At 32.7% G+C, this 20,463-nt stretch overlaps 2 protein-coding genes across 10 annotated transcripts in view; one reads left to right on the top strand and one right to left on the bottom strand.

The window, feature by feature from the left end:
• The window catches only part of LOC106051824 (V-type proton ATPase 116 kDa subunit a 1-like), a 25,790-nt gene extending 14,619 nt beyond the window's left edge, over window positions 1–11,171 (top strand). For 4 of the 6 annotated variants that reach the window (XM_056003719.1, XM_056003721.1, XM_056003718.1 and 1 more), the window contains 8 exons: window positions 1,442–1,593; window positions 2,573–2,667; window positions 4,057–4,158; window positions 4,835–4,945; window positions 5,525–5,647; window positions 5,995–6,115; window positions 6,479–6,650; window positions 7,848–11,171. In XM_056003719.1, the coding sequence (XP_055859694.1) occupies window positions 1,442–1,593; window positions 2,573–2,667; window positions 4,057–4,158; window positions 4,835–4,945; window positions 5,525–5,647; window positions 5,995–6,115; window positions 6,479–6,650; window positions 7,848–7,941 (970 nt within the window). In that variant the 3' untranslated portion in view covers window positions 7,942–11,171. The remainder of the gene's footprint in view (window positions 1–1,441; window positions 1,594–2,572; window positions 2,668–4,056; window positions 4,159–4,834; window positions 4,946–5,524; window positions 5,648–5,994; window positions 6,116–6,478; window positions 6,651–7,847) is intronic. The other 2 variants (XM_056003722.1, XM_056003724.1) reach the window with 2 other exon arrangements.
• On the bottom strand, window positions 8,789–20,372 carry LOC106051836 (uncharacterized). 4 transcript variants are annotated; one of them, XM_013207044.2, is made up of 5 exons: window positions 20,125–20,372; window positions 17,631–17,834; window positions 16,638–16,762; window positions 15,524–15,787; window positions 8,789–14,723 (listed from the first exon to the last, which is right to left on the bottom strand). In XM_013207044.2, exons 1-5 carry the CDS (start codon window positions 20,266–20,268, stop codon window positions 13,076–13,078), a joined length of 2,385 nt encoding a protein of 794 aa, XP_013062498.2. In that variant the 5' UTR covers window positions 20,269–20,372; the 3' UTR covers window positions 8,789–13,075. The 4 variants fall into 4 exon arrangements, with proteins under 4 accessions (XP_013062498.2, XP_055859700.1, XP_013062499.2 ...); XM_056003725.1 differs by lacking the exon at window positions 20,125–20,372 and adding an exon at window positions 19,655–20,077; XM_013207045.2 differs by lacking the exon at window positions 20,125–20,372 and adding an exon at window positions 19,755–20,077.
• Window positions 20,373–20,463: the final 91 nt, after the last annotated feature.

The following is a 20,463-nucleotide window of genomic DNA, read 5'->3' as shown; positions in this document are numbered from 1 at the left end:
CAGGAAGATATTTATTGCTTAAATAGTTTTTCAAATGAACAGGCCCATAGCCCCAGTGTATAAGCCTTCACCTGGGAAAATGAGTATTTTTTTATTTTTAACGGTCCCCGAAAGGGGAAAAGACGCTATTAGCTTGTGTGGAATGTCTGTCCCTTTTAGATCTCGTAAACTAGAAAAGATAGTGAAAATCTGACATCATAATATTTTAGTCCATTCTTAGTTCTGATGCAACTGCTACTTTTTTCTTTTCTAAAAGCAAAAAATCTAATTTTTTAAATCACTTATGCCAGCAGTTTTTTCATAAAAAATACACCACTTTTACAACTATTCACTATTAATAGTAACAAACAATGTAGGCTCTTTAGTAAAGGAGATATCAATGCACCATATTTCTAACACATTTATGCAAATGAATCTTAGACTTTTTGTTACAAAACTTTTTTTTTACATTTGTATTGCTACGTTATGTAAGTTCTATCCTAGTAACTACTACATTTACCCTAAAATAATGTTTACTTTTTTTAAGAGAAAAAAATCTATTTAGTTTGCATATAAGTTGGACATAATTTTAAACAACAATTAATAAGTAGGTTTTCATATTATCGCGTGAACTGCAGTGCTACACTACAACCGTAGAACACTTAACTAAAGGAATTTTTTTTTAACGGAATTTTATTTTTATTTTTTTTGAGGAATTGAATAAGAGATTGACTCTTTACAAAACAATTAGATCAATTAGATATTCATTATAAGACATCAGTTAGGCCAGGTTAGCATTTAACTTCACATTCACTTTCACCTATCCTTTGGTCTGCTGGATCGCTGGGGCACCACACAAAATCTGTCAACCTTCTTTCTCCATTCTTCTCTGTCATTTGCCTTTGATAGAATTTAATCCTGATGTTCTTTCTGAAAATATTGATACCTGACTTTTACCTACCTGGGTGGACCACTTCGGGGGCCGATTTTTAGTTTGTGTTTCCACACAAACTGTCTTTGTAACTTTGTTTTTTTATATTCTTACGGTATTAAAAGTATATATTTTTTTTTAAACTAGACATATTGTTCTATTTTTGAAGTTGTTTGTTTATTTATTAGTATTAGATCTTAAATTAGATCTTAAATTTGATTATTTTTTTCAATATATTTATTGTTTAGGATTTTTAAAATTCAGAGTTAGGCGCCCTCTTTGCGTAGGGGATGGGAAGGTTTTTTCTAAACAGAAATAGGAGCTATTGGGTTAAAGCCAAGTCTTGCAGGCCACACAAACTCATGCTATGATGTCTGCTGATGTATTCTACTTCACAAGCCTTAATGACCTTGTTCTTGTTCTTGACTAGCATGGCTAAACTCCACTGCCATCAGTAGTATTACAGCAACTATATCCATTCAGTATGGGTGTTGTTTTCTTATTGAAATGATAATGGTGTCTCTATTTCAGATATTTCAACAAACCTTTAAACCTGATCTTTGACTTCATCCCAATGATCATCTTCTTGTTCTGCATGTTTGGCTACCTCATCATCTTGTTATTTGTCAAGTGGATCAAGTACTCGCCCAGTCAGTCTCATGATGCTCCAAGTCTTCTCATAGGTATGTTCTCACACTTCACTGGCATTGCACCATTGCTCTGTTGGAGATTTATACAATAAACTAAACAATGCCAAGGACATTAAATTGATTTTTCAACTAGAATAAAAAAGAATTGAGCAATAGTTTTAACAATATCTTTGCGTATGGCAGCTGATATTCGTATCAAATCTCCTTTGGTGCTAGTTAGTTGCCCATTTGTATTTTTATAAGTCATAGAGTGAAAGTCTAATGCTTCTGCCATGTTGAAATTAGTTGTGTTATAAACTGAGGAGCTTAAAAAATTTGATTCTGTCGTGCTAAAAGGGCCTAAAAATTTTGATAGAGCTTTTAAAAAAAACAGCTGATCAACACTTCCTGTACACTACATTCAACTCCAAAAAGCTATTTATACTTTTTAAAAAATGTATGACTTAATGAGTGAACTTGTACACTGCTATTTAGGTATGTTCATTTGAATGAAAAAAGCTATACAAATCTGGTTTTTCACTAATAAAAAGATTAGCTTATGAGACTTGAAGAGTTCTTCTTACACAAAAGAAAAAAAAATGCAAGTAATTTTCTATTGGATTATACTGCATTAGGAGTTATTGTATGCATTATATCACATGTTAAGTCAAATTGAATTGATGAAATTCATTTTATAAGAATGTTTCTTCAGACATACATTTACTGTCATTGTGGACATTGTTCACAGACCATTGTGATAAAAACATTTTATGATTTGGTCACTTTTATTATTTTATATTTTCCCTTGTTCTCTAATGCATTTTGTTGTAGTGCAATCTTAATAATCTATATTTTTTGCCACATTTCTTGTTTTATGTCTTTTACTTTTAAAATTGCTTTGAGCTTGCAGTGATTTGTGAAGAATACTATATTCATTTAATTATTACTATGATATTCTAGGTTGCTTAAGTTATTGGTTTTTCTTTTTAGATCCATAGTAGTCACACTTATTGTTTTATGTGCTCTCCTTCAGGCTTGATTGACATGTTCCTGTTCAACTATGCTAAGTATGTTAGTCCAGGATCTCCTGTTAGAGATGACCAAAAGCAGTTTATTTACAATGGACAGGTCAGTACATTGATTTCCATATGGAACTTATGCTTGTTTTCATTATACCAGCAAAAGCAGTGACTTGCTAACATTTCAGAAGGATGTTGTAAAAAAAAACTGAAAAAAAAAAAAAAAAAACAGTTTGTAGATAAAAACTACCTGATTTAAGCTTAACAACTAGATTTAGTTGCTTACATTCTGAGACAGGGAAAAACGTTTGTGTTCCAAGAGAAAGTGTTACATAAAAATGAGGTTGCTTGTAAAAGCACTCCATGTTACATAACAATTGGGGATTGATTATAAAAGAACACCCCATTCTACTTAACAAAATTTTGATCTATGGATATTACCTATTAGCAGGTATAGCTAAAAAGATTCAATGAGACTTATAGCTAGAATTTGGGAAATCACATATCAGTGCAAACAAAATGAAGGTTATAGGCCTCAGGTCACCACACTGCCACTTTTGGCCACTGTGGAGTCACAGGCTTCAGGCCAACACAGCCACTTTTAGCCAAAGAAAAAAGGTCATGATGAACTATACACTTCATGGAATCCCACTTATAGTCTTCTGCTGTTCAGAAGCCTATCTGATGATTCAATACTAAGTTGAATGCCTCAGAGACAAGGCTAGAAAAATATGTCACGTTTGGGAATACCCCAGGATGCATAACATCAGGGTAAAAATATACTGCCTGGAAATCATTTGAGGCTTTATCTACTAATTAGTCACAATATATCAAATACAATAATGATTAAAGATATACTTAGCCCAAAGATCTCCAGAGCAGGGCACACTTCGCCAGAGTACCCCAAGACACACGACCAATAAATAACAGAACAAAAATATATACTGTTAACAACACAGGCCCAGTGGTCAAGCTGGTAACTCAGGAGCAAGTTCACAACACAGGTCCAGTGGTCAAGCTAGTAACTCAGGAGCAAATGGCAACTAAACATGGTCTACATGCCCTCCTGTCTTTACAATAGCTCAAAAATAGTTAACTCCCAATTATGTCACAAATGTCATTTTGTTTTATTTGTGCTGTTAAAGTGGTTGGACTTGGTGGCCAAGTAGTAAAGTGCTTGGTTTCTAAACTGATTCTGAATCCCAGTTAAGATTGAGATTTTGAAATTCTGGATTTTTAGAGCGCCCGAGTCCACTCAAATTTATGTCGATTACATTTATTCATATTGGGGAAGTAAAGGCGGTTGACACTTGTGCCGAAGACATGAAACCCTAATTAACTATTGGCCATAACAACACATGAGCTTTACATCATCTATAAATGGTGGCTGCCTTGTTTCTGTCTAAATAGCCAATATTTGTTTAATCCAATGAAGCTTGTATTAAAAGTGTTCTCTTGTAAACATCTTACACCTTTCTTTTTCCAATTTCTCTTACAGCAAGGATTCCAGAGTTTTCTGGTTGTGTTGGCAGTACTGTGTGTGCCCTGGATGATGTTAGGCAAACCACTGTACATTAGGTACATGAAGAAATATGGACAGGTGAGCAGAGCAAGTTATATTGTTTTCAGTGTTTAAATATGTTGGCAGTGTCTTGAGTTTGTTTCTATTACCATTTTGATATTTAAATGGAAGCCACTTGACTGGGGCTTAAAAATTATTGTTTGTTTTTTACTCACAATTTCGAATTTGTTTGCATCAGTTATTTAAATCACTTTTATTTTCATAATTGACCTTTCATTTAGAATGAACCTCTTATTTACATTCTATTAGCAATGACTAAACTTGAAAAAGAACATCATTGTTTTTGATAGATCTCACTTACACACTTTCCCATGTCTTCTAATACTATAATCTAAAAAATCATTTAAGTTGTATGTATTAACATTTTTAAAACCCTTCTGTCTATGGTAATGTTTAAAAAGAAGAGTACCGTTATTGACAAATTTCAGAGTATCAGTTTGAAATGAAACAGATTAACGCACTACAAAATGTCTTTTATAGCCTTTTCGGTAAACTAGTTTTTGAAAATATATCACTAAGAAAAAAAAAAGATAGAATAAACACTTTTCACTGTCTGTATTACAAGCATCATTTAAAAAAGAACTGTGTTGAATTAACTCATTTTTCTCATACCCATACTATGAATGACAAATAGTTTGAATCTCAATGGGTTACCTTGTAAGAACACTGCCTGTTCTTTACTCCCTGCTTTCAGAGGGCAGATTTTCAGATGGTGCCACAAGACGAGGAAGAAGAGGAGGAAGTAATGTTTACTACCTCGCCCAATGTAGTCTCCCCTACTAACTATAGCTTTAATGATGGCAAGGTGATCTTTTTCTCTCCCCTTTTTCAGGTTGCTTTGTCAGCATGAAGGGAGTTAACACTTTACCATCTACATTAGGCACTCCAATGTTTTGTTACATGATTTGGTGTGGGTGAATTTCTGCTTTGTGACCTTTGATTTATTTTACCCGCATTTTTTATTTCATTTCTGTTTTTTTTTTTTTTTTTTTTTTTTTTTTATAAAAATTGTATAGACTTGTATTATGACTTTCACTATTATTATCATGTCCTTACTTAAAAGTGTTATAAACTGAATGTTATATACAACTGATACTATTATTTTGCATGAAGCCTTTATGGATTTGGGCATTTATTATCATGTAGCACTAAATTTTATAATTAGCTTTTATAATTATTAAAGCTGATGTAGAACAACATTATTTTGTAGATTTCCAAACATTCACATTGAAGTCATGTTTAGTCACTTCAGTTAGAAATTAAAGGCTATCTGTGCACTTTGCAAACACAACTCTTTGGCATTTGGTTGTTGGTTTCAAAATAAATGTCTGTTAATTTGGCACATTTGAATGAAGTAATTAATTTGTTTGTTTTTGTCCTACAGTTTAAACACCAGCCCTTGTCTGTGAACAGTGGTGACCTGCTGGGAGGTGGAGGGAGCGAAGAGGTGGTCCACAACTTGGAGAGTAATGGAGCATTGCATACAGAGGAGGCTGTTGAAGAGGAAGTTAGTATAGGAGGCAAATTTATTGAAATAGTTATGCTGCACTTTTTTTTTAGAATGTTGTTGAATTTTTTTTTGGGGTGGGGGGGGGGGGGGGTTTGAATGAAAATTCTTTTAAACTTATATGTTTCCAGAATTAAATATATTGTTTATGAAAATATTCTACTTACTTTAATGAGTTGTGTAATTATGTAAATGATTATTTTGTATTAATATTGTCTTTAAAAATAAAAATACAAGTTTGTAACATGTTCAATTCTTTGTTATAACATAATTATTTACATTTTTATATATAATACATTTTAATACATTTGTTCTCTATATTTAGAAGTTTATTATCTATTTTATAGCATGTGGACCTGAGTGAGATATTTATTCACCAAGCTATCCACACTATTGAGTTCTGCTTGGGCTGTATTTCTCATACTGCATCCTACCTGCGACTTTGGGCCTTGTCTCTAGCCCATGCTCGTAAGATTGCTTACATCTTATATACAACTGTGATCAATTATTATAGAACCGGAAAATCTTCTGCTATTATTGATATCTCTTAGAATAAAAAGATTTGGTAGCATGCTTGCAATAAAGTGAATATAGAAGATAATGTTTTCTATTTGTAAAAGTAAGATAAAGACTATAGTTGATAACCTAAACTTATTGACATAAACAATAATTGTTAATATTTTTTTCAGATGTTAATTAGATATGAGATTTTTTAATCATCTTTAAATGCTTGTTTTTATATGTAAAAAAATTCTGAATTAGAACTTTGATTCTGTTTTTGACTAAAAATTGTATTTTTAAGTTCCAGCGATTGTTACTTGTATGTTTCAGAGTTGTCTGAAGTATTATGGACACTAGTGTTCCGTATAGGATTTGGCCTGCCAAAAACATATGGAAGTATCATACTGTTTTTCATTTTCCAAATCTGGGCAGGCATGACTGTATTGATCCTTGTCTTGATGGAAGGATTGTCTGCTTTTCTCCATGCTCTCAGGCTTCACTGGTGAGTCCTACTTGTTTGCTGGTTCTAATTAGCATTAGTTGTGAAATTTATCTAAGAAGTTGTAGAAGGTAGCAGAATGTATTCTAGGAACAATAAAATATCAATGCAACCAAGGTGAGTACCAGGAAAGCTGTTGAGATTTCAAATTATATTATAGCCTTAAAAATGTTGAGTCAGTTTCATCAACAGTTTTTTATTTTTACATTTGTGACAATCTGAATCTATACTTTTTACTTGATAGTTCATCATCCCTTGTAGGAAATATTTTTCCTTGGTTCAAATAGGATTTCTTAAAAGAGTTGACAGAAAGTATATAGGATTGTGTCAGATAGTCCACAACTTGAAAGTTAGATTAGATAAACATTTACGATAAGATTAACATAAACGTAGGCTACATAAGTCTTAGCTTAACATTGATGTTGTACAGACAATAGAGTATTTCTTGACTTGAAATCTAGAAAACACACATTGTTAGTCTATGCTAAGATGGACATAAACCCATTGCCTTCTTTACTTTTGTTAACTTGAAAGATGCAGATAAATATAGAATGTCCATTGTATTTCTATTGACCAGATGAAATAAAATTTCATTGGAGATATTGTCACCATTACTCCTATGTGCAACCTGTTAATTGGCTGAGCTGATAGTATGAAGAACACTTCAAAAAATTTGTAGTATTTTTTGTTCTGGGATTATTAAAGTTATAAGGTTTTGTCTGCCTTACTAGCATTCCCCAATCAAAATGGAAATATTTTGTTACATTAAACATAGCAGCTCATTGACCTCAATAGTTAACAAGGGTGTCATGTGGCCAGCTCAAGGACCAACCATCTTTAGTTTCCTCAACTAATGTCAGAGTTGGGTAAAAAACAAAAATTCCAAAGCTTAGTCTTTACCAGGATTCAAACCTGAGATGCATCAGTTTCTATCTAAGCCATGCACTTAACCACTCAGCCACCACTCCCCCCATCAATAGAAACAAAAACTCTGACCTTGTGAAAGTTTGATCTCAATAGTATGCTGTATACATCATGGTATTAATGTTGTACTACAGTAATTGATATAAATTAGAAATAATTGAATCTTAATTTTGGAAGAATATTTTATTTTATATAAATCAATATAAAACAAAAGTGACAGCTGCATTATTTGTTTATAGTTTCCTGAAAACTTAATATTTATTCTTTCATTGCCAGGGTGGAGTTTCAGTCCAAGTTTTATGATGGATCAGGTCACATGTTCACGCCATTCTCCTTTAGTCATATCATAGATGGAGGCTTAGATGAATAGTTCAGAAGTCATCTACTGCATCCAACCTATGCTAGATTTGCATGCTTCTTGGCCAGATGTTATCAGTTTTTAATTTTATCATTAGCTGTGATCTCTTTGATTTTCTTTTAAATAGAATAATGAAGTCGTTGTGTTTGAAAATTATTTAATTTCCATAAATTTTGTTGTGCATGATTTTTAACATGACATTGGGCTCTCTGGTGACATTAAGGTCACATGTTCTTCAAATTGTATTAACTGGTGTGTAGTTAACTTCGTAAACCTAAACTTTGTAAATCAAAAAGTCAAAGACATTTTTCAAGTAATGTAACAATACAAGGTTAAATTTTAAAAAATCATATTTTGTTTTTCTGTGCATTATTAAATTGAATATGAACTTATAAAATTCTTATATTACAAATTAGTCCATACAATTAACTTAATAACACAAGTTGATGTTTCATTTTTCTTATTGAAGAATATATTTTTAAAGTTTGTATTTAGTTTATGGGTTTGTCTTGATCAAGTCCAAATTATTTGTAGTTCCTTAAAGTTATAAGCCTGTTATACACTATATCTCTGTTGTTTATACAATATAGGTCTGTAAATGCATTACTAGAGTCTTTAAGAAATATGTCTAAAATCCATGAAAATGACCACCATAATAACCAGCAGCACACCTCCATGTAGCTTCGGGTGTCACACAGTTTAAGTTTTACTTTGTTGATCTGATTTATTTTTGTATTCATTATGTCATGTTGAATATAGATTTGGTCTGATGTAATATATTTAATAGAATTTGTCTTGAAAGTTTATCTGGAATGAAATGTAGATAAAAATATTTTGCACAACCAGGTTAAATTTCTTAGTCAGGTATGCACAATTAAAAAACCTATTGAATCTAATAGCAAAGTTGCAAACCATCAGTAAATATACAGACATCTCATAAATAATAGGACATCCAGTTAAAAAAAAAAGTTTATTAAAGAAAAGTTAATGGAATGTCTGTAATGTTTTGTTTAAGCCTTTGACCAGGACAGGTTAAAAACACAAGAGTATTTCTTTCATTTTATTCATTTGAATTCTGCTATCTCCATAACTTTTCAATGAGGTCTAATTTGGACGTGATTGTTGCTTACAATCAGTAGCTGCCTTTTTTTGTTTGTTTCTTCAAGTGAATATAGAGTTAGTACTAATTAATTTGGTGTATTAACTACACTTGTCAAGTAATTGTGACAAAATGATTATGTCCAAGTAATGGTATTCTGGAAAGCACTGTATCTCACTGTATGTTTGTACCTCATCCTCATGGGATATTTAAACTTGTTTCTCCTGCATTTACTAATTATTTATTTTTTTAAATGGATTTCACTCACAAGTAAAATATCATTTCCTATGCCATGTAAACTGCTTTCCATTTTTCAGTCAGATCTAAAGTGAACATTTCTGCTTCTGTATATGTTTGTGGATTTAATCTCACAAGATTAAAAAGAAAGAGAATTCCAAAAGGTTTCTGGATGCGAATTAAGAAAATTAATAATGTCTTAGTTAAACATTCTGTTCATAGAAATATATTTCTAGTGTAGCCAAGAAAAGGATTGTATTAAAACCATTGACTTGACAACCTAGTGCTCATCTTGGATGAATGTTACTTTTAATGTGTCATTGTCATAGCATTATTGTTATTTGTGAGCCATCCTATTTGTGCAATTTTCCTTTATTGTCAATCTAATATTACTTGAATTTATCTATTATTTTCAAGTTGCCTTTGTTTATATGTAGTTGTATATACATTTTTTTTTAAACTGCTCAGTTGAAAACATTGTGTTTCTTTTTAACTAAATATAATGTTTTTTTTGAGGGTCTACAGTTACTTTAGAGGTTCATTTTAATAAATTTAAATAATACAGTCAGACAAAATCTTAAAAATTCTTTGAGACACAAAGATAGAAGCACATTTCTTATTTATAAGCTAGGACGAATTTGAACAAGTGCTCCTTCTTCCCTAGTGCCATTAGAGCTGGAATGGGCTGCCCGAATCAGCCAGGAAAAGCAATGACTTAGCAGAGTCATGTCGCTAATTAACAATCACAACATGAATACACAAAAGACATAATTATATTAAAGGAGCTATCTTGAAGGAATGTCTATTTAAAAATAAGGAGAGCTTGTGAGTGACAGAGTGTCTGTGTTGAATTTCAATATTTTATGTCACCCAAGTCTCCCTTGTGACTGCAGACATTGTTGAAGACTGGGTGAGTGTCCTCAGCACTTGTCCAGCTGGAGGACTTGATATAAAATACTTTAATCGATACATGAAGTCAATCAGATATTTTTTTTGTTTATGACCTAATGCTTACAACTGATGTTTATAATCTCATGGTTGAGTGCAATGAATCCCTAATGTCACATTTGACTTCTCATGTCATATACTAAATAAAACACACAAGTAAATATATTACTTTTCTTACTGTATTATCATAGGCTTTGTTTTAAACCTAAATTTTAATTTAAACTGTAGTGCATTGTAACCTCTTTAAGAATTAAGAGCTGGTAAATGATTACACTAAAATGTACACAGAAATCACACTCTAGCTCCTGAGGATATAAAAACTTCATTTGGATGTTTCGCCATCTTTGATAGAACACATATTTCTTGCTATGACCGAAAATGTACTTTAAAACAACTGGGTGTGTGTTACATAAGTATGTTAACCATATCACAAGGTCCAATTAGTCAATACACCAACAAATACCTAATAGTTTATGTATGTAACAGGTCTGACATTTGTCAATGTATCCTAAAATTTTCTTATTCTAGATTTAAAAAAAAAACCTGATTTAAGATGTACAATACATTATTGACATAATGACTTTTTTTTTTGTTACTGCTGTTGTTTTAATGATTATTGCTTTTTGTGTAGTAAATTATTTTAGTATTTTGTTTATTTGAATTATCAAATTGATTTGCTTGTTTCTGCTAGTAAATTTTTTTTTCTACTTTGTTGAAAGCAGTATTTTTATTTTGCCTGATGATCATCGTAAAACTCTGAAGGTCACACACTGATTTGTTCTCCACAAAATTGATTTGAATCTATTCATATGTCATGTTAGTTTTGACCAAAAAAAAATCATATTGTTTGTGTTAAATGTTAACAAATTGTGCTCTTTTTTATTTGTAATGTTAGGTTGCTGGTTCTGTGACGTAAAATTTTATTCCTAATTAAATAATTGGCATTAGCAAGCAATGATCTTTGAATTGAACGTCATTTTTTTATAGTTATAGTTGGTACTTTATTCAGCTAATATCAGGCATTAAAAATACAGAAAAAAGAATGAAGGTAAAATATAAAATATATCATCTGTTAATTAGGAGCAATGCTAATTAACAAATCTAATCATCCTAAAATAAACACCACACAAATGTAAAATATAATTAAAATACAATGCTTGATCAAATTATTATTTTTTAAATAATATGTACTGTGAAATGTTGTACTATATATGAAAGTATAAAATCTGTAGATAAACATAATGTATAGAGGACAAATACTGATAGGTAATCACCGTTACATGACATCCAAGCTTTTATGGGGATAGTTTTTTTTTTTAAAAGCTAGGATTATAATTGCACTTGAGTCAACAGTTGCTAAATCTCAGATTTTTTATTTGAACACTACCCTTCTGCCACTTTATAACTTTATATGCATAACCAAAAAGAGTATTCGCCTTAAAAAAAAATAAATGTTAGGATTCAATGATCCCTTATATGAAATAATGACATTTTAAATCAACAAATGTATAACAATGTAAAATGACATTTTTTAATAAATAAAAAAGCCTCATAAAATATTGCACAAAGAAATCAGACATAATTAAAAGCAAAAAAAAAAAGTACATAACTTAGATAACAATAGTTCTAAAATAGAACTAAATACAGATTCATTAATTTGAAAATTTTGAAAAATAAAGAAAGGCAATTCAATATCTGTATTTATTTCTTATAAATCAAGCACAATCACAGTGACCTTGATTTTCTTATTCATCATCAAAATAAGATCAAAATTTTTAAAAATTCAATTTAAAATTACATCTAAACAAAAAAATAGTATATCTCAAATACTTTACTCATTTCTCGCACCAGAAACTGGGACCAAGACTAAAATTCTGGCACTAGACATCACAGAAATACCTAAGGTAAGAGGTGTAACAATTTACCTAACTGGAATCAACTATTACCAGCAACCTAAATTTAAATGCTGAGTTGACAAAAAGGATTGAAAAGGCTTCGGCAGCAATGTCACAACTCTTCAAGCCTGTCTGGGAAAATGCCAAATTGACTATGTTAACCAAATTGCTAGTCTACAACGCCTGTCTAGTGAGCACTTTTCTTTATGATGAGAGCTGGGCAACATACATGCATCAAGAGCACACACAGATTAAATAGTTTTCACTTGCAGTGCATCTCCTGGCGAGATCATGTTTCCAATAAGGACTTTAAAATTGGGCAATACACTATGTGGTACAAAGAAGACTACATTGGCTTGGACATGTCACACACAAGCCAGGTGGAAGAATACCATGGGACATCCTCTATGCTGAGCTTGCAGTGGGAGTCAGACCCAAGGGCAGCCCAAGACTAGCCTACAGACATGTCTGCAAGTGAGGTCTGAGAAGTATCAGTGAAAGTATGTGAGAGGTAATAGCACAAGATCGAACAGCATGGAGACAGACTATGCTAGAAACCTTGCAGAGAGCAAAAGAAACCAAGTGGCCTTAACTTAAGCAATAAGAAATCTAGAATTTAATCTCCATAAGTCTTATTTAAAATAAATGAAAGATATTTGTGATTTCACATGCCGTAATTCAAAGGAAATTTTTGTGACAACACTCTTGAATAATATTTTAAATCAAAAGCCAATTGTTCACATTCTTTTTTTCTAAAGTAAGCACTTAGAAAGATTTGAATACTCAAATATGAAAAAAAAATAGTCCTCAATTTTTATTGATCCAGAGAAGGTTAAAAAAAAATGTCATAATTGTTACCTACGATTGTAATCAATATAATCACAAGAAACTGTACCTTCTGGTTTCATAGAATGTTCATAAAGACCCATAACTTATTTCCATGGAAGACAAATTTCTATCAGAAGTTTTACTTTAAGTCTGAACCAATGATCAAATCATTTGACTGCCATTCAGATTTGTTGAGACCATTGGAAAGTCTGCTAGACTGAATAACATATTCCTTGTGCACAGGGCTGGTTCCCAGATTTAAATTTTTGGCTTGTGTGCAACTTGAAAGATTTCCTGAGCAAAAGTTCAAATCTTCAACTATAAATAAAGGTTTACTTTTTCCATTGGATGATTGCAGAGTATTCTTGAATCTGTTGGAACAGTCTGTTTTTTCTGTTAAGTCTTTTAAAGCTAAATTTGATTTACATCTCTTCTGAGTACCAACTTTGGTATCTGCTCTACCTTTCAATTTGTTTTTTGATTCAGGCTTTATTTTGTACAGCTTCACCACAGGGCCACACAGTGAGGTTTGTGAACTACAGCTTCTGGTACTGTCCAGTTTATACTGCTGTAGACTTTTTAAAATATTTTCCTCCGTTTTCTTAAAGTCTTTAAGAAAGCTGACTAGTTCACTGTCATCTGAAGCATTCTCAGTAGCTAGGATAAAACTTCGTACAGCAGGAACAAATATTTTAGGGTCTGAGCTCATTTTACTTTTAAGCTTATTGAAAAATGTTGTCAGTTTAACATTGAGCTTATCAGCTTCATCAGCAAGCAAACTATTCTGTACAACTTCTGAGGCCATGTTCTGGGTCTCAGCCTCAACTTTAGGTTTCCTCTCCATCCATTTTTTGGTTACATGTTTCATGTTCAGCTCTTTTGTGATTTTCTTTTTTCTTTTCTGGATGTACTTTCTCACTGCAAACTTTTTTGTTTCTTGGTTACGGCTTTCAGAATATCTGCTGGTTATGACTTTATCAGTTGCATGACCTGGATTGGACTGCTGTTGAATTCTGTCATGAGGCCAGGTGTAGTGCTGAGAGGAGAGCATGTCATAATCATCACGAGTTAAAGAGCTCTGCAACCTGTGATCCAGTGCATTTTGTGGCACAAGAAAATTGGCTTCATCACAGCTGGTCTGAGAAATGTTCATGTAATTATCCTGCTGGCTTTGTTGAATTGGATTTTGAAACTCCATATTCTGATGAGCTGCAGGTACATCATTCACCATGACAGCTGCTTGTTGGATAACACTGAAGTTGTCCCAGGAAGGATGTTGAGTTGTTTGGAACAAGCCCATTCCCAGATGGGAATCTGAGAAAAGAGATGTGGCCATTGACAGACTCTGTTGGCTTCTGAGATCGTTGTAGACAGAATTGTGAGCAGTGATGTTGGGATAAGTTATGTCTGCCTCTGCCAGTTTCTGGATCTCATCATTGTGATTCAGGACAACATGAGGCTGGCCCATCTGCTCTGTCAGAGCTTTAGGGTCTAGCATCTCCGCAGTGTTGATGTTATGTTCCAGTATGTTATTTTGAAGAGAGCTGTCAGAAACAACACTGCAATGTAGGTTCACAACCATTCCTTGGCAAGGAAGACTTGAGTTATTTCCCTGGTCTTGGTCTATAGTCTCTTCTTCATTGTAGTCAGAATGGTTTCCTCCTTCATCATTAGTAGCGTCCTGACAACTCTGAAAAGCTATCCAGTCAGGGTTAGGATTGTGTCGAGAGGATCTCTTTGTTGTAGTTTTAGCCGATACACCTTTACCATGTATTTGATAATACAACCTAATGTTTGGAGGGAAAAATATATTTTGAAATAAAATACATAATCAAAAATAAACTTTATGTTATTAATTTATTTAACTATCTGAAATGAAAAATGGGAGGAATATGATAAGCTCTTGCTGACCAATGTTTTTTTTATAGAAGGTAATTAGAAATTAAATTTTCTTGAAAAGCAAAAGATTCAATGCTAATAAAATGCTGTTTACCCTAACAAATGTTGGAATGGTGAACTTTTGATGTCCTTAGACCTATACTATCTTTTAGTACAATCACACACAAGTTAAACATAAACAAATATTTTTTTTAAAAGACAATGCCTCCTTTATACTGCAAACAAAATTTTGTAAGAGTAATTATTTTGCACTTAACAACTTATGAATTTTTTTACCCTGCCACTAGTCCCCTAATCCCCTCCCCAAAATTATGGCTAAGCAAATGTATTAATCTACTCAGAGATTATAAAATTTTAATGATAGGCCTATAGATCTAGACACAGAAGACACTGCAAAATTTTCTTCAGCATCTATTTGCAATTATTTTGATTTTAATAACTAATGAATTTTAAATTTAAACCAAAATGGAATTTCTAGGAAATCATTACAGACATTTTCGATATCTGTGTCTATGTTCCTCCCTTTTGGTTTTTGACCCAATGAATTTGCAAGCTGAGATAGAGGAATAGTAAAAAAGATGGGCAGATTTTAAATCCTCCACCAATGTCAAATGCAGATTCAGACAATTAAGACCAAACTTGCCATACTGTTAGACTATGACACCAACCATAAGATGAGACTGAATACCTGTAAATTTTTGGAACATTTGGCACATAATAGCCATCACATACGACCTGTCTGTACTTCTCTGGACCCAGGCTCTGTAGAAGCTCTTTCTTATGTCTGTCAAGAGCGTCTTTGGGTTTCATGCCCTGTCGAAACATTTCCAGGAAGCGCCGCTTAATGTCCTCATTTAGGTGCCGCTTTTTCAGCACATCAGCTGTGTCAAGTGGGTGGTCATGTGCATAGTGAAGACGAACTACCATTTTGTATTTGGGCATATGGTGGTCCCTGAAAATATTTTGTTTCAATGACACACTGTTAAGTATATTTGTCACATAATAATAAGCGCCAAGGTCATGGTGGTTTAGTTGTATAAACAGAATGTTTACATTCTAAGAAACAACAATAAATTGTTTCATTGTACTAAAAATAGTAAAGGGAGTTAAAAAAATAAGCAAGGTTCTTTCCAACAGAAAATTCTCCTTCCTCCCTGTGCGATGAAAAAACTAATTTTAGAGAGGATACAAGGGAAGACAAAAGCAGGGCCATTCAATAAATATGTTTCAAGCTTCATGATACATACTTTTGTGAATCTATTCTTAAAATGAACTTTTATTGTTTGTTAACAGTCTGTATTCCATTTCATTATTATTTCAACTTGAAGATTCCAAGTGGTTTAGTTCATAAAGAGGATTACCATTATGTCTTTCCCTAAAGAAGATTCTTCGGCAATTACAGAAAAATTTGGGTCAATAAACAAAAATTATTAATAAATTAATTATTTTGTTTGATATTGAAAAAGGGATTAAAGCTTTGTTTTTGTTTGTTTTTATTACTTTTATTTTTACTTTGGATGTAATTTTGGATGCAAAGTTTGTTTATCGATTTTGTATATATAGCTAAACCTAGGAGTTTTCTTATTTCAATCGGAATGTAAGGATTTTAGGCAGAAAGTCAAATGTAGAAAGTCTCAAAATAACACTATGGTTGTAAGAGTGAATGACTAGTGACACCAAGATTTGAACACCATATTTCCGATTTGAAGTTCTGCAATCCAGCATATTCATATTAACTATTGAAAACATCATCTGCATACAATGTTTCTAAACAATGAGGCATATGCTCACCAGATACTTACACTGTTTTTCTGAAATATTTCTTTATATTGATAAAAAGAATACTGTGACAGTCCCGAAATTTTGACTTCTCTGGTAGTTTTTTCTTATTCTTTCTTCTGTCAAAAAACTGACACCTGTACTGAGCCTGTAGATAAATGTACACACTAAGTCTACATTACAACTAGTTTACTTTTTAAATATGAATGCAAAAATGAACAGAGATGTAGATATTTCTTTACAATACATAATCATTCAATCCTAATGCCCAGACCTAATGCATAATGGTAGCTTGTCTGTTTCTCAATGTTATCATATTCTTGCATAATCAATACACTCCAGTCCACATTAAAAATTATGGACATTTCAAAGATATTAATTTAAGTAAGAGGTGATTAAAAAAAAGTAAAGTTCCCCTTTCATACCTTGCAATCTATAGAGCAGAGGATGTCAAGGTCATCTGTTTATTAAGCATTTGGTTAATGAGCAAGGTGTCATGTAACCAGCACAATGACCAAATGTCATTACTTTCCCCAACTAAAGTCGGGTACCCATTACAGTTGGGTGGACTCATGGGAACCCTAAAAATCCAAAATCCTAGACTTCACACAGATTAGACCTAAGGACCCCAGGTTCAGAGGCCAAGCACTTAACCACTCAGCCACTGCGCACCCCCCCCCCAAAGGTGTTTAAATGTTTCTTAAATAAGAGTTAATTCCAAAAAACGTCTTTAATAAACTGTTCTATTATTTTAATCAAGACTTCAAGAATTTCTTTTCTTGACCATTCAAAGAGCACTAGAGGATGACACACTGAGAAATAAAACCTACATATATACCAATATAAGTTCTATTCGTATGATCAGCCAGAAAGATCCATATCAATGCCTACACCCCCAAAATAATTTGTAAACACACAATCAAAAATTGTATTTTTTAAATTTATAATAAAATTTTATCATATATATTAATTCATTTATATATGCAAATATTTTAATTTGATTACACTCTTCTGACCTTGAAAACACTGACTCTCTCAACATTGGGATAAGTCTTGTCTTTAACATGTGTTGTCAAAGATCTCTCTTCAAAGTTACGTTTCCATTCTAAGGCCTCTTCTTTGGTGGAAAGAGTCATGCGAAGTGTCACTAAAAATTTGTCCTCTCTGTCAAGTTGCAAGTATTCACATAACTTGTACTCATAGTTTTCTGGCAAAATATTCTAAACAAAGGGAGAAAAACTTTTGTTTGTTACAATCATTGCAAATACAAATGTGAAGCTAAGTGCTGAAACAATGAATGTTGCATACATATAGGCAGCACTGTGGAACACATTTTTAATAAATTGTGAATTTAATAAAATGAAATTAATGGACTTTACTGACCAGGGCAGGAACCAGGAGAGAAATATTAGGCTTTATTAAAAAAAAAATTTGACAAATCAAATAGAAGCATAAAACTTAGGCCAATATTAGAATATGCCTCTGTATGGGATCCCTCAAGAAAACAAAGAAACTAGAATAAATACAAATTAGAGTAGTGAGACTTATAACAAACTTCTTCTTCTTCTTCATCGTTCTCATTGTTATGTTGGAGTGTTCATATGACTAGACCAATACATGAGATGAACTGTGCAGTGGTTTCCAAATCAGGGAGCTCTCCATATAGTTTTCTTTCTATTGGGGTGATTTGGGGCCAATGTCTTATACGGGCCTCTTGGTAGAGAGAGCAGTTTTGGAGGACGTGGTCGGCATTTTCTGGTGATACTCCACATGGGCAGATTTCACTGGTTCCAATTTTGAGCTTCCAGAACATGTGTTGTCGCATTCTGTTGTGTCCGGTCCTGAGTCGAAAGATTAGACGTTGGTCTTGTCTGGATAGCTTATAGTAAGCGTCATCTTTCTTGTGATTTGGATGAGAGCTCGTCCATTTCTCATTTATTTTATCTACAATTAATTTCTTCATTTCTTCTGGATAGAGTGCAGAGTTTACTTGTGAGTTTGTTCTCCCACTCTTGGCCAGTGTGTCAGCCTTCTCATTTCCTGCTAGTTGTATGTGAGCTGGTATCCATTGAATAACAGTTTTTTTTTGCTGTTGTTGTTGAGCTTTGTAAGTGCTGTTCTGAGGTTTTTAATATAAGGGGAATCAGAGTTTTGCAAGCTTTGGAGGGTTGTTTTCGCGTCTGTTAGAAAGACAATCTGACTGTGAGGGGAACTTGGATGATTTGCTAGCATGGTAGCAGCTAGTGCTAGTGCTTCCCTTTCTGCTCTGTGACTGTCAGAGAGCTCTCCAGTTGCAATGGATTTTTCTAGTTTTCCTCCATCTGGCCATTCGATAAGTATTCCAGCTCCTCCATTTGTGGTGGCTTTATGGGATGAGCCATCCGTGTAAACTCTGATCCACTGATTGCTAGGGTAATTGGTATGTATTATAACAAACGAATCTTCACATTTGATTAGAGAAACACCATTAATAAAATCACTTAATTTAAAGGCACTTCAGGACAGAAGAATAAAAAGTAAAGTAGCAATAATACATAAAACACTAAAGCATAATTTACAAACAGAAAAACAAAACCTAATCAAATTTTCAGAAAGACAAAAAGATAGAGGCACATCTCTTAACTTCCATACGCTAGAAAAAAATCATACAAATGCTCCTTCTTCCCTAGTGCCATTAGAGAGTGGAATGGGTTGCCTGAATCAGACAGGAGGACCAACAACTTGGCAGAGTTTAGGTCATTGATTGGCATGCACGACTAGATAGTAGATTGACACACATGAAACGCATAGCCGTAGGACATAAATAGATATCTAGATCTATCTTCTTGTTTCAAGTAACGTCTGTAATAATAGTAATAGATCTTTATAAGATAAGGGGAAGGAGATTTGGCTTGCCCCTTAGAGCGAGCATTTATTCTCTATTTTAAAAAAAAATCAACAAACAAACAAATATAAATATAGATCTAATATAAGAACAGTGATGTCTAAAACTGGTAATTTGGAATAAATTCTGGTAAGAAAATCGTAATTTAATACAAACATCCTATTAATTTTTTTTTGTATGGAATCAAACAACTTGGCCTTGGCTTATGATTCAAATAAATAAGATCCAAAAACAGAATAAATATTGCTGGGCTCACTAGCATATTTATAGTTATAGCCTTGGCTCATCAAAAAAATATAGTCTTAACCTAGGAAGAGGTAAAGCGGTAAAGTCATCCTGGTAACATTAGAGAAAAACAACACCCTGGCCCTGACTTATAAATTTGAAATTCGTTTTTCTTGCATAAAAAGACAGTTAAATGGAAGGAAATTGGGTCAGAATCATTGGAAAATGGACAAACACATCATTATCATATCATACAGCGCGCTAGTTTTATAATAAATATTAAAATAATTATTTAATGACTACAAAAGACAAAAACAGCGAATGTCCGAATTCATGTAATGAAATGTGACTAATACTATTATATATTTCTAATTCACTAATACACTTGAATCAATGCTAACTCGTAATTTTGGTAACTCGTCCAATTTGTATTTTCCACAGTTGCAAACACAAGTTTTTTTTGAGAATGGAAATGTCGTTAACGTTCTTTTGGCAAGATTTAAAGATGTTTGAATTCGATTAGAATCTGTTGGAACATCCATCATTAAGCCATTATCGATTAAACAGTTGTTTTTTTACAAGGAGCCGTAGCCCCATTGACCTCTTCTATTCATAAGCCCCCGTGCAAAGAAAAGATCAATGGATATAATACCGGTAGATCTAGAGTAATCTAGACTTATATAGATCTAAATCTAGATCAGAATAAGCTTTCGTCATTTTTTGGAGAAAACTATAACAGA

The sequence above is a fragment of the Biomphalaria glabrata genome, chromosome 11 (assembly GCF_947242115.1).
Source record: "Biomphalaria glabrata chromosome 11, xgBioGlab47.1, whole genome shotgun sequence".
In the NCBI taxonomy this organism is placed as follows: Eukaryota; Metazoa; Mollusca; class Gastropoda; family Planorbidae; genus Biomphalaria; species Biomphalaria glabrata.
Note: the sequence above shows the minus strand (reverse complement) of the source record. Positions and strands in the feature narration are given on the sequence as shown.